General features: G+C 46.1%; 1 protein-coding gene across 5 annotated transcripts in view; it reads right to left on the bottom strand.

The window, feature by feature from the left end:
- Nucleotides 1–21,422, bottom strand: part of KCNQ5 (potassium voltage-gated channel subfamily Q member 5) — a 600,369-nt gene extending 578,947 nt beyond the window's left edge. For all 5 annotated transcript variants that reach the window (XM_081530759.1, XM_081530757.1, XM_081530760.1 and 2 more), the window contains exon 1: nt 20,511–21,422. In XM_081530759.1, coding sequence (XP_081386885.1) covers nt 20,511–20,902 — 392 coding nt within the window. In that variant the 5' untranslated portion in view covers nt 20,903–21,422. The remainder of the gene's footprint in view (nt 1–20,510) is intronic.
- Between the last annotated feature and the right edge of the window lie 2,172 nt (nt 21,423–23,594).

Here is a 23,594-nt window from a genome sequence, read left to right on the forward strand (position 1 = left end):
TTGCCAACAAAAGTCCGTCTAGTGAAGGCTATGGTTTTTCCAGTGGTCATGTATGGATGTGAGAGTTGGATGGTGAAGAAAGCTGAGTGCCGCAGAATTGATGCTTTTGAATTGTGGTGTTGGAGAAGACTCTTGAGAGTCCCTTGGACTGCAGGGAGATCCAATCAATCCATCCTAAAGGTGATCAATCCTGGGTGTTCATTGGAAGGACTGATGTTGAAGCTGAAACTCCAATATTTTGGCCACCTCATGCAAAGAGTTGACTCGTTGGAAAAGACCCTAATGCTGGGTAGGATTGGGGGCAGGAGGAGAAGGGGACGACAGAGGATGAGATGGTTTGATGGCATCACTGACTCAATGGACATGGGTTTGGGTAGACTCTGGGAGTTGGTGTTGGATAGGGAGGCCTGGCATGCTGCAATTCATGGGGTCGCAAAGAGTCGGACCCAACTGAGCGACTGAACTGAACTGAAACAGAAATATACATAAGACCAGGTTATGTGTGGATTGGTTATGTATGCATGTGACCAAAAGCTCCAAGGAGCCTAACCCTGTGTTTCTCTGGGAGCAATGATTCAGTATTTGCAGTGACTTCAGCAGCCATAACTACCATGGAAAATGAGAATCTACTGTGTGTGCTTTTTTTTTTTTTAATTTATAAAAGTGGATCTTGTGTACACTACACATACTGTGTTATACCTTGATTTTTGCACCTAATTCACTTTAAGAAACCATGTCATATATCCTTACTTCCTTCTTTCCAAAGAATGCAAAGTTTTCCTGTGGACAATTTTCCCATCATTGATTATCTAGGTGCTCATAATGGAGATTTAGGTTGTTTCTGTTTTTTTTTTTTTAAACAAAACAACACTTCAGGGAAAATTCTTAGGCTTACACTTTTGCAAAGGACACAGATGTCTGAATGAAAGAAAATTCTGGCCTCTGTCATAAGCATGTAACTACTGTGGTTGTATTTAGAAATCATCAGAGGTTTTAAGAAGACAGTACTACACAGAGTGTGGACGCGGCCTGTGGGTTTGATGAGTGGCTTCCACACTGCGGATAGTTCACAAATGTCCCATGATCAGACTTTCCTTGATATGTAAGGTCAGAGTTTATTAGCTGCAGGGTCTCTTTATTTGATAGAAATCTGCTCCATGAGGAAAGGTGGCCTCTGTAAAGTGCTCTCCGTTTGTGGCACCAAAGCAACCCTCCTCTCTAAGGAAGAAAGCAAGAGCCACGTGACAAGGAGAACCCAGCCTCCTCTCTATCTGCACCTCCTGCCCCAAACCCGCTATGATGGGCAGTGAACGAAGAAGTTCCGATCAGGACCATAAGGAGGGCGATCTGTTGCCCCAGAAAGGACGCCCCAGTATTTAAAGGCCACAGGAGTAACTTAGGACATAAAGAATTGTTAGACGGAGGGGACATAGGTATACACAAGGCTGATTCACTTCGTTGTACAGCAGAAATGAACGTAACATTTTAAAGCAATTATATTCCAATGAAAAATTAAATAGGAGCCCTTCATTTCCTCCAAGTCACATCTCTGCCTCAGAATTTTCTAGCTAAGAAGAAGGTGTCTGAAGAAGCACCCACAGGACACACCAGCCACCTGGTGTAGCTACATGATTCATGCAAAAATTGCATCTCTAGGCCAGCAAAGCAAACCCCACCCAAATCCCTTTCTCCTCAGAATTCATTAATGAAACCATTAGAAACAACTAGCTTTCTAATGACAATATGAACTATAAAAAGCATATTAGATGTAGACAAAGGAACACCAGGAGGGTGGAAAGCAAGTTTAACTTAATTTTACCCACGCACATTAAAAAAACAGACACTGTACTTGCAAAGCTGGAGATGTGCCTTTCCTTTCATGAACACAGCAAGGATTTCCAGAAGTGAGATGGTCACCTCACTCTGATGCTCCTTCCTGAGTCTGACTGCCCTGGTCCACACTCTCTTGCACACAATCAGGGTGCTGGGCTCATACATGTACGGATGTATAAGCTATCTGAATTTCTGGGTGAACCCTTTTGCTTCCCTTCATGAATTTATCAAGTGTAATTAGATTGTGCGTGCATGTGTGTGTGTATAAGAGAGACAGGCACACAGAATGAGGAGGGGCTTTTGGATCCTCGTAGAATGTTTACATGGACTTTTACTCACTCCAACTCCCTCTAATTCTGATGATATTTCTCACAAAATTTTCCTATCTGGAAAGAAACCACAGCGCTGCAACTGTGGTCCACTAAATACTAACACTAAAGTACTAAGTTGTTTCTCATCTGCTCTCTCCATTACTAGAGTCTTTAAAGAGCAAGTCAATATAGGCTTTAACCCCCTAAAGAGACCCCTGCTTCAGAATTTGACTTCTTAGGGAGAAATAAATGTCATAAAAATAATGTCTTTTGCTAGCTTTTAGGAATTTGTAACAGCAGAATATTTTCTCTATTAATATATATGGAGAAAAGGTACTAAACCGCAGTTAAAAGAATATGCTTCATATTATAGTTGAGCAAACGGTAGTATCTGAAATGTCACTACTCCTGTTTTTGTTTGCTCTACTGAGGTATAGTTGATTTGCAACATTGTGTTGGTTTCAGGTGTACAGCAAAGTGATTCAGTTATACATACTTATCTATGCTTTTTCAGATTCTTTTCCATTATAGGTTACTATAAGACATTAAGTATAGTTCCCCATACTATACAGCAGGTCCCTGCTGGTTATCTACTTTATATATAGTAGTGTGTGTAGGTTAACCCCAATCTCTTGATTTATCCCTCCCATTACTCATTTTTTTAAAAAAACAGAGAACCTTCACTAGAGGGAACTCGGCAGATCACAAGACCTACGACTGAAGTCATTTTTGTAAGGGTGTTGGGGAGGCTCTGGCAGTGTTTGATCTGAGCCGTCACTTATATCTTCTGCAGCCACAGTTTTCCCAGCTAAGAAAAAACCGTGTTAGCACAGGTCAGAAAAGGTCCTTCCAGCTCTGTGATCCTATTACTGAATGTGTCAAAATTGTAGTCCTTGACAATTTTTCCAACCTTAAGCTTTAAGAATATGCTTTTTCCCATAGATTCAAAAATAAAGAGATTGTAAAAAAAAAAAATCTTTTTGTCAGCACAGAGAGCTTGTAGAGACAACAGGAAATCTCTTGGTATGTGATTCTGGTATCAAACACAGTGCTATTGCAAAATAAGTAATACACCATGTTAATTCATTTATTCACTAAACGTGTGCTTTTACACGGGCCTATTATTACAGTGTGGAGAAGGCAATGGCACCCCACTCCAGTACTCTTGCCTGGAAAATCCCATGGACGGAGGAGCCTGGTAGGCTACAGTCCATGGGGTCGCTAAGAGTCGGACACGACTGAGCGACTTCACTTTCACTTTTCCCTTTCACGCACTGGAGAAGGAAATGGCAACCCACTCCAGTGTTCTTGCCTGGAGAACCCCAGGGACAGTGGAGCCTGGTGGGCTGCCGTCTGTGGGGTCGCACAGAGTCGGACACGACTGAAGCGACTTAGCAGCAGCAGCAGCAGCAGTAGCAGCATTATTACAGTGAGGAGCTTTCACACCTGCACTTTTAAACATTTACCAGGTACCCCACTCCAGTATTCTTGCCTGGAGAATCCCAGGGACGGCGGAGCCTGGTGGGCTGCTGTCTATGGGGTTGCACAGAGTTGGACACGACTGAAGCGAATTAACAGCAGCAGCAGCAGGGCCCTGAAGGGTCCAGGACTTGCCGGAGGTCGCTCTAACACTTTCAGAGCACCCTCCTCCTTACCTGGGTTGCCAGCTCTGGATCACAGCCCATCTGCCTTCTAAGTCTCCTAGCAACAGTGTCTCTTCCTCTTCCTCCAGCACCCTGGTCCTCCCTCCCAATTACGTCCACATTTCCCCAGCTGGGGAGGGGGGGGGGGCTTCCCTGGGCTTTTATATTTATATAGACCTCCACCTGCTTGGAGAAACAAACATTAGGCTTTCTCTGTTGCTACCTAATTCTACCATTCTCCCTCTCTCTTCGGCCATTTAATTGCCAATGACCCAGCCCAGTCTGTTTCCTCCCCCGCCCTCAGCCTCTCCCCAGCTCCGTGCCTTATCTCAAGCCCTTCAGCACCGCCCTGCCCTCACCTCTGGGTTCTCTTCTCTTCAGGATCAAATGGCTGTTCCTCCTCTCCAGACTTTCCTGCCCACTCAGGAGGCTCTCTGGACACCAACCTTTCTCCAGATACACCTTCCAGACATCCTTCCCCTAAGGGTGCCTTCTGAGATGCTGATTACTGTGCCCCTGCCTGGCCTGGCCACGGGTTACTCTGTCCCTTTTCCCAGGATGTGATGTCTTGCCCATGAAACCCATGACCTCAGAGCATCTGAGGCTGCAGACCTGTCCACTCTAAAGTGGCCCAGGCTCCCTCCAGGGTCTGCTCCCTGCCCCCACTCTCTGCTGGCTCTCTGCATCACTGCCTCTTCTTACATTTGCATCTTCATTTCTACTTCTTTTTTTTTTTTTTAGAAGTTGATTTAAAAACTTTTTCAAAGGCATTTTGTATTTTTATTTAGGTATATTTGATGGGCAGTATTATATTAGCTTTAGGTGTACAACATAGTGATTCAATATTTTTATAGATTACACTCAATTTAAAGTTATTATGAAATATTGGCTATACTCCATGAGCTGTACATCTTTGAACTGTATTAATTTTATACATAGTACTTTGTACCTTTTAATCCCCCACCCTTCTCTTGCCCTCCCCCAGCCCTCTTCCCACTGGTGTTTTCTGTTTTGTTAACTTCAGTCACTTTTTAAATATTTTAGATTCCACATATAAGTGAAAACTTATAGTATTTGTCTTTCTTGGATACCCTCCACATCCAGCCATGTTGTTGCAAACGGCAAAATTTCATTCATTTTTTTATGGCTGAGTAGCATTGCATTTTGGAGAAGGAAATGGCAACCACTCCAGTGTTCATGCCTGGAGAATCCCAGGGACACGGAAGCCTGGTGGGCTGCCGTCTGTGGGGTTGCACAGAGTCGGACACGACTGAAGTGACTTAGCAGTAGCAGCATTGCATTGTGTGTGAGTATGTGTGTGGGTGTGACATCTTCTTTATCCATTCATCTGAACATGTAGGTTGCTCAAAGTGGATGAAATACGTAAATGTAAGACAGGAAACAATAAAACTCCTAGAAGAACATAGGCAGAACCCTCTTTGACATAAATCTTAGAAATATTTTGGGGGGGATCTGTCTCCTTAGCAAGGAAAACAAAGCAAAAAAATCAATCCAAATTAGACCTAACTAAACTTAAAAGATTTTGCACACCAAAGGACACCATCAACTAAACAAAAAGACAACCTAACAAATGGCAGAAGATATTTGCAAATGATGTGTCTCAAAAGGGATTAATATCCAAAGTGTATAATTCCAATATCTAAAAACAAACAGCCTGATTAAAACACGGACAGAAGACATGAATACACATTTTCCTGGAGAATACATACAGATGGCCAACATACACATGAACACACACTCAACATCACTAATCATTCAGTTCAGTTCAGTCGCTCAGTCGTGTCCAACTCTTTGCGACCCCATGAACCACAGCACGCCAGCCTCCCTGTCCATCACCAACTCCCGGAGTCCACCCAAACCCATGTCCATCGAGTCGGTGATGCCATCCAACCATCACTAATCATTAGGGAAATGCAAACTGAAGGCGCCATGAGATACCCCGGGTCAGAATGGCTGTCATCAAAAAGACAACCAAAATAATAACTGTCGGAGAGGGTGTGAACACTGTTGGTGGAAATATAAACTGGAACAAGCACTATGGAGTACATTGTGGAAGCTCCCTCAAAACTAAACACAGAGTGACCATATGATCCAGCAATTCCAGTCCTGGGTGTGCACATCTGAAGGAAATGAAACCACTAATTTAAAAAGACATATGCACCTCCGTGTTCATAGCTCCATTTTCTTCCCTGCAGTACTCCTGGCCCACTGCAGTCCTGCTCAGAGACTTGGTGGGTAGTGCACTGCCTTTTTCTTTCTCTTCTCTCTTACGCAGACCCACCCTCTTCCCCCTTTTCTCCCCCCAAACACTAGTATTCCCTAAACTTCTCTCCTTACATTCTTCTCCAACTGCTTTAGCATCTCATCACCATAACCTCTACCCTCTTCCTCTCTCTCCCAAAGTTCAAACAGGTTCAACAGGCTCAAACAGGTTGCATGCTCACCCATGCATCCCATCTCTCCCTAAAACACAAGCCAGCATCTTTGCTTAGTCACAGTCGCATATGCTTGAAACCTTGAAAACTTGGATTCTTTCATCTCTTTTGTCGACCAAACATGGATCCAGGGCTAAGAACTCCGATTCTCCCTTGAACTCTCTGCTGTTCTCCCCTCCTTCACATCCCCAGCACTGATGCTCCAGGTCAGGTCCTCATGCAGCTATGTCTCTCTCTGCACCTCCCAACCCCCAGGTCCTAACTCTCAAGCAACCACCAACTTCACACGGGGCTCTGCAAGCAAGTATAAAAAACGCACAATAGATTTATTGTGACTAGGTCTCGCAAATGTATTATCATGTGCTTTGGAAATTTATATTAAGGCTGCAATGTGGAAAGGGACTTTGGATCAAGAACAAACCAAAAAAAAATTTTTCAGGTAATCGCCTTTAACTTTTTTTGGAGGAAAAAGAATGTTCTCTCATTAATGACAATTGTGAACTATGGTATCTACCCTTGAATTAGAGGAGTGTTCTGTTTTCTCCAGCAAAATGTGATAGTTTCTTGACTGTTCTAGGAGGTTGTCTAGGCTACCTCTTTTGGTGCCATCTATAAACTTATTTTTTATTATCACTTCCTGCCCTGAAGCCTGGAATAAAACTTCATACCCACGAGCTCTGGAAAACAACACTCCACGGCATGACCCAACTAGTTTGGGAACAGTCATTTGTAAAGTAACTCACACTGGGAGCAAAAGTTCTGGATTCATGTAAGGGAATTTGCCCTGCTAAAGATAACTTCCACATTCAGTGGAATGACTACAATCCCTTCCACTGGGTGAAGGAAAGAAAGGGTCATTGAAGCGTGGTCCCACCTAACTGGTGGCCTGAATGACTGTGCAGAAGTCAACACTATTGGCACAAAAGTGATTTGCATCCTTTTTCCTTTCCTTGTGTGTCTCCTGTCCCACCTTTGAAGGTCTGCAGGCCATCTCAGGCAGCGCTAGTGGTAAAGAACCCACCTGCCAATGCAGGAGACATATGAGACACAGGTTTGATCCTTGGGTCAGGAAGATCCCCTGGAGGAGGGCATGGCAATCCACTCCAGTATTCTTGCCTGGAGAATCCCATGGACAGAGGAGCCTGGTGGGCTACAGTCCATGGGGTCACACAGAGTCAGACACAAGCGACTTAGCACAAGCTGGTTCCTTTGTGTTGACTATCAACCATCGCTTTGGGTTTATTCTTTGGTGGATCTGAATCTAAAGGATTTATCTGCTTTTCTTCTATGGAAATAAACTTGGATTCCAATTTGAATTTTCAAGCTTGGAAATAATTTTGCCCCTAAACACAGTGATTATCATTTCGGCCAAGTGTCAAGGACCATGTCAACCACAGGAGTAGAGTAGATGCCCCTTGGGTTCAAGGTCTTATTTTGAAGGTGATAAATGTGTTCCCCTAAAGTCATTTGTATTGACATCCAACTTCCTTTTCCATTTGATGGAGCAGAACAGAACTACAAGATCTAATCATCTGACATGGTACCTTTAAAATTAGTATAATGTCACTGTGTAATTCTGTCTGCTCACTGTAAATCTAGTTCAGACATACATCTAAAATAATCAAGTGCACCTTAGGGCCGGCAGTGACACACGCTCTTGGGCACTTGCATACTGAATGAATGAATGAAAGAATGAATGAATCCTAGGCCTCTTGGAAGGCAGGGCATAATATCTTTCCTCCATGTACTAGAATAAAGAAAGCTAACAAGAGTAGAAATTTAGAATATGTACTGAAGATAAATGGGCTTTTTTATTTGCCTTAAAAACAACAACAACAACTTCTGGTTTGCATTGTTTTCAGTAAGTAATTTTTGGGGAGAAAAAGGAACATCCCCAAAGTATTATGAAGAGCATCGGTTTCTTTTCTATTTTTAAACATAATTGGGAGCAAATTAAACATACTCAGAATGTTTTATTAACCAGAACATTTAGTTTAACTAGTTTAATTACTGCTCTTTGGAAATTACTATGATCAGTGGGAACTCCTGGGTTTGGTCTCTGTGTGGGATGCACTGCACAGAATGCCCACCTGCACAGCAACCGGACACCCAGCTTCAAAGATTTCCAAGGGGTCAAGAGAGGTGGCTGACAGCAGTTCTCTACAGTGATTGGACTTTACCCTCAAAATCCCTTTAATGGGAGCAGTAGCTAAATGCTACTGGAAAAGGGCCAACCTTTGCTTTTATCCTGTCAACTCAGAGAGGTGGTTTTGCAGCTCAGTAAACTCATATCCTTCTGAGGTAAAAATTCCTTGACAGAATAAACTGTGTCTTATTCCTGCTCAGTCTCTGTAGTTCCTGTGTAGTTCAGGTCCTTACACAAAGCATGAGGTCACATTACTGAACAAACATTGATCGACTAACGTTCTAATACAAATGGGAAAGCTGAGAAAGGTATCCAACGACTGAAAATCATGGGAGAAGAATCCAAATTCTCAATCTCATCCAGTCCCAGATTCACTCAGTTTAGAGAAAAGGGAACCCTAAACTTGGCATCCATTCCATAAAGACCGTAGGAATAGCTTTCACAAAGCCTATGCTTTGGGAAAATTCCCAACTAGGAAAAAGTACAGGTGGTTTTCTATGTCATATGCAATCCGCTGACAACTTGCATCTTGAGTCCATACTTTAATCTCCAATTAAACAGGAAAGCTGCAGCTCTCTGTTGCCAAATTATAGATCTATTTCTTGGCTCACTGAGAAAGGAAACTACTAACAACCGTAAACAGTCTGTGTGATAATTTTTTTTTATGGAAGTATAGTGGACCTCCAAATTATGTCAGTTTCAGGTGTATGGTGTAGCAATTTGACAAGAAAGTGCATTATGATACAACCACTAAGTCTAGTCACAAACCATCACCAGATAAAATTATTATAATGTTATAGACTATATTCTTCATGCTGTATATTACATCCCATGACTTATTTATTCTATAACTGAAAGTCTGTATCTCTCATCCACTTCATCTATTACACCCAACTCCCTGCCCTTCTGGCAACCACCAGTTTGCTCCCTCTATATAAATCTATTTCCATTTTGTTTGTTGAGTTGTTTTGTTTCTTAGACTCCACATTTAAGTGAGATCACGTGGTATTTGTCTTTCTCTGACTCATTTTACTCAGTATAATGCCCTTAAGGTCCAACCCTGTTATTGCAAATGGCAAGATTTCATTCTTTTTTATGGATGCGCAATATTCCATTATATATCTGTATATATCATATCTTCTTTATCCATTCACCTATTAATGCACATGTTTAAGTTAACTGCTATTTAACTCTATGTTACATATTAACTCTAAACATATTTAGACTTCTTTAATGTGCCTTTTTCTACAATAATTCCATCAGAAATAAAAAATAATTTCTAGTTTATTTATCAGTTATATACAGTAGTGAACTTCCAAAATGGAAAGCATAATTTTTTAAGAAATTATTCACTGCATATCTGATTACTCCCAGATTTCATAAATAATAGGTAGATATTAGAAAGCCTTAAAGCAATTTTAAAGCTTCACTCGCTGATTTCTTCAGAAACCTGAGCCTAACTAAAACCCAGGAAAAAGAGAGTTCTCTAAGCCTCACATCTTTCTAGAGGCCTCGGTTAATTGCCGCAGGGCAATGTGTACATTAGGTGGCCTGGTCTGCTTATGCAGGACACTCCTGCAGCCTGTAAGCAATTATAGCACATCTCCTGATTAATAGCAGACAGCTTTAAAAGGAAGAGAAATCAAATTATACAATGTGGTGAAAAGAAATGAGGAAAAACCTCATTCCAGAAATATGGATGCCAAGAAAGGAGGAAAGAAAAAAAAAAACCTAGGAGCAGTTTAATTTGGGGAAAGACGACGGGACAAATGAAGGAAAGAAAAGAAGAAATATCAAGGGTTTCCCCTATGTGTATGAAGGAGGGGAGAGGGAAGCATGAAGCCTAAATGGAAGACATTTATATTAGTGTGAAGAAAACACAAGTATTCTATTAGTTTGAAGAAAGAAAATTCTGTAAAATCAGTTTGTAGCCAATAGTTCTACATTCAGCCATTATGAAACACAAACAAGCAATTGCTGCTATTTTATGTGAACTTTAGTTATTCTGCAATGAGAGTATAAGTTTGAAATATAATGTTTGTAGGAAATGCTACTAAGAAGTTATTATAACAATCTGGGTTCTTAATATATGTTACTCTACAATTAAACCTAGTAGAACTTGAGGAAATTTCTCTTTGAAAACTAAAAAGTTATAACATTCAAATAGTCCTCCTGGTAGCAATAAACTAGGTAAATTTTGATTAAAAACAAAGGATAAAAATCTGGGCTTGATGCCATAGGAGATACAAAAAAAAAAGGTACTTTGGTTTCTTTAGACACAAATTATTTGTGAAGCATTAAACAATCCAATTAGAAAGCAATGCAAGAATTTAATTAAGAAGTAAAATACATGGTCCAAATAATAAAAGCTATGGGAGGTAAATAAAAGGAAGGAAATAAGCCAGAGCTATCAAGAAAAACTTTATGGAAAAATTAAAACTTGGGCTGGTTAGAATTTGGAGACAGAGAAACAAATGTTGCTAATACTAAAATAATTATTTTGCATATACTATATTGCTAAGAGCTATACCAGACCCCAAAGCTGTTTTTAAATTACATCATCCATGTGAAATGTGGGGCCCTGGGCCCACAAGCACCGCCTACGATCAGGATCCAGTGGGTAAGAGCGCAGACTCTCAGTCAGCCTGCCTGGTTCTGAGTCCTTCCTCCAGGAACTCGGTGGCTGACTGTGGTCAGGTCACCATCTCTCCCCTTGACTCAGCATCCTGGTCTGTTCCCCAGTGAAATTCCTGGAGATCAAGGTCTACATCACCCCCCTTTTTTAACCACCAGCATCTAGCACATTCAGTGGTACACACAATGACTGTCAGGTATTCATCACAATTCATCAGTTCAGTTCAGTTCAGTCGCTCAGTCATGTCTGACTCTTTGCCGACCCCATGAACCACAGCACGCCAGGCCTCCCTGTCCATCACCAACTCCCAGAGTTTACCCAAACCCATGTCCATCGAGTCGGTGACACCATCCAGCCACCTCATCCTCTGTCGTCCCCTTCTCCTCCTGCCCCCAATCCTTCCCAGCATCAGGGTCTTTTCCAATGACTCAACTCTTCTCATCAGGTGGCCAAAGTATTGGAGTTTCAGCTTCAACATCAGTCCTTCCAATGAACACCCAGGACTGATCTTTAGGATGGACTGGTTGGATCTTCTTGCAACAATTCATTGTTTAAATGAAAAAGGGAAATTATGATATGATAATTCATGATGCTGTAGCTGAAGCTACAATACTTTGGCCACCTGATTCAAAGAGCTGACTCGCTAGAAAAGACCCTGATGCGGGGAAAAATTGAAGGCAGTAGGAGAAATGGGCGACAGAGGATGAGATGGTTGGATGGCATCACTGACTCAATGGACATGAGTTTAAGCAAGCTCTGGGAGATAGTGAAGGACAGGGAAGCCTGGCGTGCTGCAGTTCATAGGGTCGCAGTCAGACACGACTAAGCGACTGAACAACAACATGATTATAAAAGATCATCCTGCCACAGACTGAAGAAGGAAGAGAGTTTCTCAAATTACCTCCCAGGTACTATAAATGGAAGCAACGGACACTATAACCAAGTGTGTAAAAAGTGTTTTCTTTATATACAGTTAATATCTTTCAAGTATGATATAAACTCCAGATGATCTTTTTATTTCAATTGCATCTTATTCATTATTTACTTGCAGAGGAGCAAAAATGAGGTAAATGTAAATGTTTGCACTAACAAGTTCTCTGCTAGGATAGAGTGTATATGAAATACATGTGTGTAGACATAGACAAAGATTTAAAATGGAAAAAGTGCAAAGTATTTTTCAGTTTATAAACAGATGACTTCAGTAACATTTAGGAAACTGATCACAAAGGATCAAAAGGATCACTTAAAACTCTGAGAGCCATCAAGCAATTTTAAAAATTATGAAAAATGCAGTTGCGTGGCCAATCTGTCTCCCATGTTGAAACCAAATAACACTTCAAATAGTATCTATGAAATGGCTGAAGGAAAAGAAAATTGCAACAAAAACATCTACCCATCGTTAAACACAACTGGGAGCTGTGGCCGCCCAGCCATTGTGCTTCACACAGTTTCACAAGGGCCGGCCAGGTGAAAACTCGCTCTGCTGAGCTGTCATCTGCCAAAATAGCCATTTGCAATTAAAAATTAAAACCACTGGCACCTGTTCTTCGCAAGCAATTATTAAAAGACTGCTGGCTACCTTCCTTGCTTATAGTGGTTTTTGCATCAAGACTTCATGCCATTTTGAAATATTCTTTTCTTACATTTTATTTCTCTCAGGCCATAAAGTTTCCAAGACTAAGATTTTAACACTTCAACATTTCTAACTGTAATATGATCCTCGAATACTACAGCATTGTTTCAATTTCTGAAAACAGATTGGTTTGAGCATTTTATGTTTTATTATACACATGTATTCTATTATACATTATATATTTTATTGAAATGTTACTAGATTAGCAAGGCATAAAGCAGTGTAACTTGTACAAAGCCTCACTGGATTTAAGGGAAATCAGTGGTTTTTTTAAAGAATTCAGGAGCAAAAATAAAATGTAAACATCAATTTCCACAGAGGCTTAACTCCGAACAGAATACGTATGTAAATAATAAAGTCACTCATCAGGTCTGTTTGAGTCCCGACACAGGGAGTGGCCGAGAGAGTCAAATTCCATTTTCCTCCAGGAAGCCATCTGTGTATTTGAGGGTTGTGGGGTGTCAGTAAGGGCTTCAGTCTGCAAGCATGAAGCATCTTCTATGTGGCAGACACAGGTCTGAGTGCGGGTGACACAGCAGAGAACTGGAGAGAGAGAGCCCCCACCCTTAAGAAACTGGGCAGACGGGTAACAAACAGACCCTTCCTCCTCCAACCAGGGAGAGGCGTCGTCTGTTTAATTCCTCAGAAAGACCCCCTTGGCTGCTATGTGGCCCACAGATCTCACCAGGAGTTAGGAGTTAATGCGAATAATTAGGAGGTGGCCCTGCAGCTCAGAGCTGAGGACAGGAAATTTTGAAAAGATCATGTGGAAAATCTGAAAACAGTGGTGTGGGGAGTTAGGCTAATCTTGATCTCAAAGACAATACATTGCAAAGTATGTGTGCTAACTCACTTCAGTCGTGTCCAACTCTTTGTGATGCCCCTGGACTGTAACCCACCAGGCTCCTCTGTCCATGGGATTCTCCAGTCAAGAATACTGGAGTGGGTTGCATGCCCTCTTCCAAGGAATCTTCCCAACCCAGGGATGGAACCCACGTCTCTTAGGTCTCCTGTCTTGGCAGGTGGGTTCTTCACCACTAGCACCACCTGGGAAACCCGCATTACTGAGTATGGTATGTGGTAATAAAATCTTGTCTTATTTTAAACTTTAGTTTAATGCTGTATTAACAACCAAAACTATTTGCTGCTTTCAGTATTAAAATCAGAATTCAAATGTAAGAAAAGAAAATATCAAGTCGCTCATTACAAATACTCCTTCCCCTTTGGATAACACTTCAGACCCTCATCACCTCCACCACTGTGGCTGCATCACAAACACTGCTTTGACTGTTTCACAGATGGGATTTGGGGACCCAGGAAGGTGAAGCAACTCATTCCAAGTCACAAAGAGAATTAGTGGGAAAGTTGGAAGCAAAGCAAAGACTTCCCACTTCTGGACCCATACCTTTCTCCTCAAAGTGAATCATCAGTATATTCAGTTCAGTTCAATCGCTCAGTCGCGTCCGACTCTTTGGGACCCCATGGACTGCAGCAAGAAAAATCACAAACACCTGGTAATTCCTTCAGCTCTGCTTCACTCTGCAATTCCTCTATGGAAAGTTTCCAAGGAAAATGATTTATTTACTCATAAAGCAAGCTTTTGAACAGTGGTGTTGGAGAAGACTCGAGAGTCCCTTGGACTGCAAGGAGATCCAACCAGCACATCCTAAAGGAAATCAGTCCTGGGTATTCACTGGAAGGGCTGATGCTGAAGCTGAAACTCCAATACTTTGATCACCTGATGCAAACAGCTGACTCATCTGAAAAGACCCTGATGCTGGGGAAGATTGAGGGCAGGAAGAGAAGGGGATGACAGAGGATGAGATGGCTGGATGGCATCACCAACTCAATGGACATGAGTTTGAGTAAACTCCAGGAGTTGGTGATGGACAGGGAGGCCTGGCGTGCTGCAGTCCATGGGGTCGCAAAGAGTTGGACTTGACTGAGTGACTGAACCGAACTGAAAGCAAGTATTTATGGAGGGTCTACTAGATACGGGGCACCTTGCTAGGTGCTTAGGACTCAGAGATCTGTAGGAGGTTTTCTGTAGGAGAAGTTCAACTGCTCACGGGAGAGACAGACCAAGTAGCTAACAATGATCACATGGCAGGGCAAGCACCACAGTAAGAACGTTCCCGGGGCCGTGGAACCTGGGACAAGAAGCACCTGCATCATCCTGGCACTGGGGACATGTGCCAAGGAGAGGGGATCTTTGAATTGTGTCTTGAAGAACCTGTAGGAGTTGGGCAGCCAGAGGGTATGGAGTGGGGAAAACCCCAGGGAACAGTATGAGCAAACACTGTCAGCAGAAGACACAAGACTCAGCAAGTCTGGGGCTCTGGGGGGTGCATTAGAGATGTGACCTGAAAGGGAGCACAGGCCGCGTCAGGAGGGGTCTTGTGAGCCAATCCAATGAATCTGCAGTTAACTTGCATTCCTGTCCCCACCTTCCCAGCGCCCAGCCATCCCCAACCCGCTAAAATCCCATGTGTGACGCCATCTCAGTGCAGTTGCTTCAGCGAAGGCCATCAGCGACCACATTCATCACTAGCCAATGAAATCCTAGCACATCTCTTCTAGTCGTTTCTGCAGCAACGGAAACACCAACCACGGCTCCTTCCTGTACACGTCTTCCTTCCATTGCTTCGATGAAGAGAAAGTCTCTTGGCTTATCCCCTGGCACTGAGGTCGCTGTCACATTTCCCCAGGTCTTCTGTGAGCTCTTAACCTGCCCTCCACTGCCGGCTGGAGGTGCTCTCACCCTGTCCTCCACCCTGTCCTCGTCCCACCCTGCATCCCTGGGCTAACTCACTCCTCCCGGGTGATTGCTTTCACCCGCACAAAACTGCTGGCAGCTTCCAAATCTAAATATCTGCTCTAGACATCGAGATTCTGCTCCAGATTTGAAAAAGTGGTCCTTCCTTCAAATATATTTTACTTATTTTTGCTCTCTTCATGACAAAAAATGACAGGTTCTGGCTGCTGGTCTAAGACTCAATGGAAAGAAACCAGGTGTACCAGGTTAATCATCACGTGTTTATCCCTTGCAGTCTCCCCCCCGAATGACTTACAAACATCTCAAACTCACTGAGTGCAAGTCTGAACTCATGTTCCCTGAACGTGTTCTCTCATCCTTTGTCCCGTATCTTAGTGAATGGTACTTCTGTTCCTCCAGTCACCCAGCTCAGAGCCATCCTTTTCATTTGGAGTGATGAAAACACTCCGAGTTCTACCTACTTAACTGTTTTCTAATTAAATCCCTCCTTCTGGTCCCCATGGTTGCTGCCTGAGCTCCTCAGGAAATCATCTCTCACCCTCCTGGAACAGAGCATGGCACGATTCAACAGACATCACTGAATCATGTTCAACAGACATCCATGAATTTATGGATAAAATAACACGAGAATGAGTCGGAAACTTGGCCAGTTGCTGAAAGCATCTCACCAGCCACACTGGTTCTGTTTGGTACCTTTCAATCCACTGACTGAACCAATGAAAGCCACACCTGTCCGAAATTCCTATCTGATGACATCATCCCTCTGATTATCAGCATTCAGTGCCCAGTCTTTCCTACAGGATAAAGTCTAGATTCCATGGCTGGCATTGGAAGTCACCCGAGGTCAGGGACGTGTGCTATTGCTCTGCCCTCTTTTCCTGAGGTTGTTCTCATCCTATAAATACTCCTCAGTACCCGTAACTACTGACATGATTCCAATTCCACATCTTTACCTACGCTTTTCCCTCCATCAAGATGGCACACCACACTCCCCTCCCACCCTTGCTTTCACACCTGAAAATTAACTAGGCATTTGCCGAAACTCAGCTTATACTTCACTTCCTCTCTGGAGCCTATGATGAACTTTCCAACCTGGGCTCCACTTCCCACTCCTTTCCTACAAGACTCTGTGCTCACTCCTAGAACAGCAGCATTTCACTGCTACTCACAGGCTTGTACTCACCCTCTGCTGGAGTCTTTTCCCTTCTTAAGAATGGAGGCACACATGTACACCCATGGCAGATTCATGTCAATGTATGGCAAAACCAATACAATACTGTAAAGTTAAAAAAAAAAAAAAGAATGGAGGCCCCCACCTTATTAATCTTGGAATTAGCACAAAATGGAGGTTCAAATATTTGCAGATGGATTGATGAATAAATGGATGAATAGATGGAGAAGGGTCTTGGAAAGATTACAGGCAAGGAGATAATGTGATAAGATTTGCATTTTAGGAAAAACACTCTGGTGTCAGAGCAAAGAGCTGGAATGCTCATAACACAAATCAGAGAATATTACAAAGAATCCAATGGAGAAGTACAGAGAAACAGACAGGAAAAGTAGCAGTAGCAAAGGAGAGAAGGGAATGGATCTGAAAAAAAAATACTTATAAAGTGAACACGCAGATTTTAGTGATCGTATGGGTGGCCAACAGGAGCAAGCTTGAGAAAAGTGAAGACATCAAGAATGGCTTCTAGGTTCTCAGCTTAGAAATAAAATATCTGTACATTCTGATCCATAGCATTAAGCCAGGCAAAGATACACCACAAATCTATATATGGAGCCAATCATGCATTTGGCTTCCCTGATACCTCAGTTGGTAAAGAATCCACCTGCAATGCAGGAAACCCCAGTTCGATTCAAGGGTCAGGAAGATCTGCTAAAGAAGGGATAGGCTACCCACCCCAGTATTCTTGGGCTTCCCTTGTGGCTTAGCTGGTAAAGAATCTGACTGCAATGCAGGAGACCTGGGTTCGATCTCTGGCTTGGGAAGATCTCCTGGAGAAGGGAAAGGGTACCCATTCCAGTATTCTGGTCTGGAGAATTCCATGGACTGCACAGTCCATGGGGTCGCAAAGAGTCAGACATGACTGAGCAACTTCACTTTCTTTCACTTTCTATTAAACTAAAGGGCAGCTGAAAATAGGAAACTAGGAAACATGGTTGCCTGGTAAATCCTAAAATACCATAAAAGAACAGACTTTCCTAATCTCCAGCAATTCCTAAAGATTGGAGAAAGTATTTACATCAGGTCATCTCTTGCTCTTGCCAGCCATCTCATCCATGGGCTGGGGATATATATATATACATACACATATATACACTTGAAACTATGCTTTATGTCATTAAAATACCATTACAATCATGGTTTTTGCATATTTAACAGAAATGTCTCTTTACCCGAAACATAACTTTAAACATACTTTTCTTGATTCTTGGCAATGAAAACACAGATCAACAGAGTAAATCCATCCCTGAAGTATACACCTCATTCATCACAGTACACTTGTTCTTGGCAAGAACCATAATGTGCTACAAAAACTGTTATTAAAGTAAGATTTGGGGATTCCCAGGCTGGCAAGGAATTAGTTACTTACACTGCTTAAGAAATTGTTTTCCTATAATTTCTTTTATTATTAATGGCCTTGTTAGACTTATAGTTCAAAGTAACTTTCCTTTATTAATCTAATGTATAAAGCCTAGCTATTCTAAAGCTTATTTAAATCATAAGCAGTAACTGCCAAAGATGGCCTGTCCTCCTAGGCCAGCTGTAGTTGTGCACAATCTCCCAGAAGATGATTCCATCTTTGTGTCAACATGAGTCTAGCACCCCCTACCCCATCGCTCAATCATTAGTTTCAGACTCTAGAAATTAGTAATTCAAACCTTTACAATATCATGTGGTATTGATAAGTACATAATTTCTTTTGTTTCTACCACTACAGACATTGGCTGACTGATAAAGACTGGTGAGTAGAGAATTATTCAAACTTGAACCTCTTGAACAATCATATGTCAAAAATTTAAGATTCTGTAAGGCCAGAAAAACCTGCTATATCCTAACATATTGAAAATAAAATGCTGCATTACAAAAAGCCCTCATTCATGTTCAAGGGCAACACTTAGCAAATGCAAAGCCTGATCACTGACCAAGGTTGTCTCTAACCCTTTCTGAATATACAATACATAAGCTACCAAAGAGTCAGGGCCACTAAGTAGCATCATATTGTAAAATCAGAGTTATGACTATTCTGAGCAAACTCTTGTAAAAAAAAAAAAAAAAAAGAATCATGTCCATACAGTATATACTTTGTTGCCAAACTGAGCACAGATCATGTTGCTAAATGTTTTAGTGGATTCTGACAGGTCAAAATAATTTATCAGGCTCATCAGGTAATAGGATTAATTATATATCAACTTAGAGTGGATGAACATGTAAAGTATCAGTAGTGCTTCCCTAAGTCTAGCATTTACTACAGTAACCACCTTTAAGGAAATGTGAATCTTGCAAACATTATAGTTTGGATATAATAATGATACTGCACAACTTTCTCCTTGTGTACGTTGTAAGATGGAAAGTTGGCTGGAATATTCTGCCTAATGCTACATGTTCACATCAATCTGGGACCGTAAAATTTTCCAGACACCAGTGCCCCACAGATTGTAGACTCCACCAACTTCCTGACTACTCCGTGGTAAAATTCCAGGCTCACCTATTTACAAAACCAGCCCCTTCCTCCATGTTATTTCAAAAGCGTTTCTGGACTTGATGCCAATCCTCCATCCTAGGTGAGAGCTGTGTTTCAATGACATGCCTCATTTCTAAAAAACACCTAATTCAGGTCTTCCAAACCTTTTAACTAGGAAATGAGGAACCTATCAGGGAGTGCCTGCAACTTTCTCTACTGGCCTCCTACGACTGAGATCTTTATATTCAATTTTGGCAAAAAGAAGCAGAAAAGGGGAACTACAAAGAGAGGAGAAAAAAGAAGCAGAAAAGAAAAGATGAGGGTGCAATGGTACAAAAACTACCATAAAATGTCCACATAAACGTAATTCTAACAGGAGATTGAATGAATGGACGTTGTGGGAAAAACAGTAGTCGACTTGAAAGCCACTGAAAGGTTTTAAATGCCTCAGGGAAAAATAAACATTTGCTTCCAATCATTTTCTCATTAAGCATTCTCTGCTAGATGGTGAGGCTTACTTAACACGCACACGCTCTGGCTCCAAACCGCCAGTGCCAACTTCACCCACTGCCTGATCCCAGTCCCGGGCCGGCCATGCGCCCCGCACCTCTGCCCGCGACCCTGCGCGCCAGCGCCAGACTCCACGCCGGCCTCGGCCTCGGCCTCGGCGCCTGAGCGAACATCACCTCGCCTGGCCCTGCTCGCCTCCTCCAGACCTCTGCCACCTCTGCGACAGGAAGGATTACTTGCACCGAGAGATCTTCCGTTAGGTGCGGCTGAGGTGGCTGCGAGGCTTGTTTCCGGGCGCGCTGGGAACCTAGCTGCTGTCCCCACCGCGCAGTGGCCTCCCCAGCTCAGACCTGGACCAGGACCCAGGCCTGCGCCTCGCCTCTCTGAGCCGTGTCTACCCCGCCATCACCTCCTAACCTCTCCAACACTCTCCCAAGCCCTACGCGGGCGCATGGTCTCTTGTGCCTTTCTCAGCTCCCGGGCGCCCCCCTCGGTTGGAACGGACGCATCTCGGGACTTCATCGCTCCCAATTATCCGCGAAGCCCGAGTCCCGCGCCTGCCCGGCTCTACCCCCGAGCGCCCAGAGCGGCCGGGCAGCTCATTGGGTGCCCCACCGGGAAGGCTCAGTTTGCAGGGGCGAGAGGGGTGGGGCTCAGGGAGGTGGCAGGCGCCAGGAGGGAGACCCTAAACACGTGCAAAGAAATGAAACCCACCACGTGCGCGCGCCCGAGCGTGTGGGCTCGTGTGTATGTGTGTGTGCGTGTATACGCGCGCGGCCGGCCAGGGCGTGGGCGCCGGGCGTCCCGGGAGACCGGGCAGGAAGGTCCCCCCGGCGGCCGCGGTGCGGGGGGCGCGAGGAGGGGACGCGGGTACTCACACGAACGCGTGGTAGACGAACGCCCAGCCGCGGGGCCTCTCCAGCACGTTGTACAGGTAGTTCTGCAGCCGCCGGTACTTGACGTTGCGCCGGCAGCTCTGGCCGCTGGTGTAGGAGAGCGGCTTCCCGAGCAGGCTCATCCGGGCGCCCTGCTTGCCCCGCCGGCTCTCGCGCAGGCCGCCGCCACCCAGCGCCGCCGCGCGGGTGCCCAGCAGCAGCAGCCCGTCGCCGCCGGCGGCCGCCGAGTTCAGCAGCGCCCTGGCCCGGCCCGACTCCACATCCTTCATGCCGCCGCCCGTGCGCCCCCCGCCCGCCGCCGCCGCCGGCGCGCCGCTCCTCACCCAGAGCCCGGCGGCGCCGCCCTCCTCGCCGCCCGCGTGCTGGCGGGGCATGGCATCACCGCGGGCACCGCGAGGGGGGCCCCGGCGGAGGGGGCCGCGGCCTCATGCGCGTCGGACGCTTTCGAGGAGGGAGCCGCCGCCGACGGGGCACCCGGCGGCCCGCGAGCTGCGCTCCCGGGGGCGGAGAGGGCGCACGGAGGAGGCGAGGAGTCCAGGTGTCCAGAAGCCTTCAGTTCCTTATGCGAAATCAGGACGTGTCGGGGGGGCGTCACTCCAAGAGGGCTCCTCCAGCCCCTCGGTCCCCGCGGCGGACACTCCCTCCTGGAGAAGCGCCCCCCGGGTCTGGAGAGGGAGCTCCCGCGCGCGCACGCCCGGTCCCAGGCTCCCCACGCCAGAGGGGACCTGCGGCACCGAAACCCCTCTCAGAGACGGAATTCGGCGTATCCTCCCAGGGGCTTTGTAGCTGTTCGAAGGTGCGCCCGCCTCGTACCCAAAGGAGGCAAAGGAGAGGCGGGCGCCCTTTCCTCCCGCCGCTGCAACGCCGCGCGGGCTGGTCCCGTCGTCCTTCCGCGAGGGGTATGCGCGGGAATGGCCCAGCCCTGCCCTCCAGGTACCAGCCAGTCCCCGAGCGCGCCTGCCCAGGCTCCGAGTGGGGGCGCTCGGATCCCCGCGTTCAGGGTGCAGCCCCGCGGGACGCGACAGCCTAGCCGGCGAGACGAGCGCTGGGCATCTCCCCGCCGCAAACTCTGGCTTGCGGGCGGTGACTTTCCATCCCAGCATCAGACAGAGGAGCTGGACATCCTTGCCAGCCCGGGGTTGGGGTGGGGTGGGGTGCGTCAAAACTCCGCTTCTCCGCGTTGAACGACTGGCGCTGGGCTGTGCCTGACAGCGGCGCGAAGCAGGGGAGGACAGACCGGGTCCCTCCGTCAAGAAATTTGCATTGAAGTCAGAGAAAGTCATAAACAGGCGAAGTCTTGGCGATGGCGGCGGCGGCCCCAGAGTCTGAGGACAGGGGGTGGATATCCTGGAGGATGGAGGGTCCAGGACCCCAATTTCGCCGGGTCCTCTCCCCACCCGCCTCTGCTGCCACTTACGCAGTGAGAGGCTTCTCCCGCCGCCTCTGACGCCAGAGCCGGCCGCCCCCAAGTCCCCTTCCCCCTGGGGGAAGGGGGAGGCCGCCGAGCCTCTGGCCTTCAGCGAGAAGGCATTAAAAAGCGTGAGCCGGAGACGCTGAGAGGAAGCTGGGCTTGGGAACTTCTTCCCAAAGAGTGGAACCCCTCCCCTCCCCCTCGAATAGGAAGGAAATGATCACAAGTTAAACTGAAGGAAGAACTGGGGTTCCACCGCAAAGCCAGAACAGATGGTTCCGAGATAGTGAGTCCCAGTGCCTTGTTGCTTCCAGAGGCCGAAAGCCGAGGCGTGAGTCCCGTGTCAGCTGCCCCCGGCTCCGGAGATGCTCGGCCAGCTCCTCCGTGTGCGCACACCCGTGGCGGCTCCGGTCTCCCTCGGGCAGCGGCCGCACGGCCCCGCTGGCCCCTTCCTTCTTCCTGGCATCGCCGCGATGTCTCCGCAGCCCACTCGCCGGCTCCCGGCCGCCGGCGTGACCCCGCGCCCCCTCCCGCCTGGTGCCCGAGCCGGGCGGCCGCGGGCGCTTCCCCGAGGCGCTCGGTGCAGCTGGCGGCGGCGCCACGTGACTGCCCCCTAATTCACTACCACCCGCGCGCGCGCGCGCGCGCACGTGGAGGGGCGAGGGGCCGGCCTAGTGCCCCCAAGGTTCAGGCCAAGGGAGAGAGCGCCCCAGAGCGAGGGCTCCAGTCCTAGGGCCGAGCGAGGACCAGGCAGAGCGCAAGGGAGTTGGCGTCGCTATATTTAGACTCCCCCAGGAGTTTCTGCGCAGGGCTTTCAGGGTGAAAGATCTAGAGGCTTAGAAGGATTCGTGTGCGCGCTTTCAACATGAAAATCTTGGCTTTTCTGCAGGCAGGAAAATGAGAAGCATTTCGCCTTGAACAAGCAGTTTTCCTTCTTGCACACTTTACCCCATCCCACTGCGAAGGTCAGGTCCCTTGTCTCACTGGCACTGCTGGGCCCAGCGTGCTTCCTGGAAAGTTTGGGAAGGCGGGACAGATTTCCAGGGAAAGAGCCAGTTGCCCGACTTCTCATGGATGCTTTCCTGAGTGCATGGCAAGGTGTGAAACCATAATGTTGATTAAGGAAATGCGTGACATTTTAAAGTAGCATCAAAGGTGGTGATCAGCAGAGGTTTACAGCTGGGAAGGGCCTCTGAGATCGGTTCTCTGGTTCTCAGAAGTTAGAGACACCCCAGAGGGGACCGGCCCAAGCATTCACAGGTGGTTGGTATGAGAGTTACCAGGAACCCAGCAGCCTCCCCTCTTGGTTTCCTATTCTTTCTACATCTTAAAAAGAACATGTACTGAAACGCAGGTTTCCCAGAAGGCGCTCTCTGTGAAGAACCTGCCTGCCAATGCAGGAGACTTAAGAGACTGGGGTTCAGTCCCTGGGTCTGAAGAGCCCCTGGAGGAGGGCATGGCAACCCACTCCAGCATTCCTGCCTAGAGACTCCCATGGACAGAGAAGCCCCGGGCTACATCGCATAGGGTGGCAAACAGTCGGACACGACTGACTGAGCAACTGAGCCCGCAGGCACGCTGAAGAGCGCATGGCTGTATTTCAGTGTCTCTGCAGGCTCACTTTGGAAAGAGAGGTTTAGCCACAAACTCTAACA

This window comes from Giraffa tippelskirchi, chromosome 9, assembly GCF_054371585.1.
Source record: "Giraffa tippelskirchi isolate mGirTip1 chromosome 9, T2T-mGirTip1v1.2.pri, whole genome shotgun sequence".
NCBI classification, from domain to species: domain Eukaryota; kingdom Metazoa; phylum Chordata; class Mammalia; order Artiodactyla; family Giraffidae; genus Giraffa; species Giraffa tippelskirchi.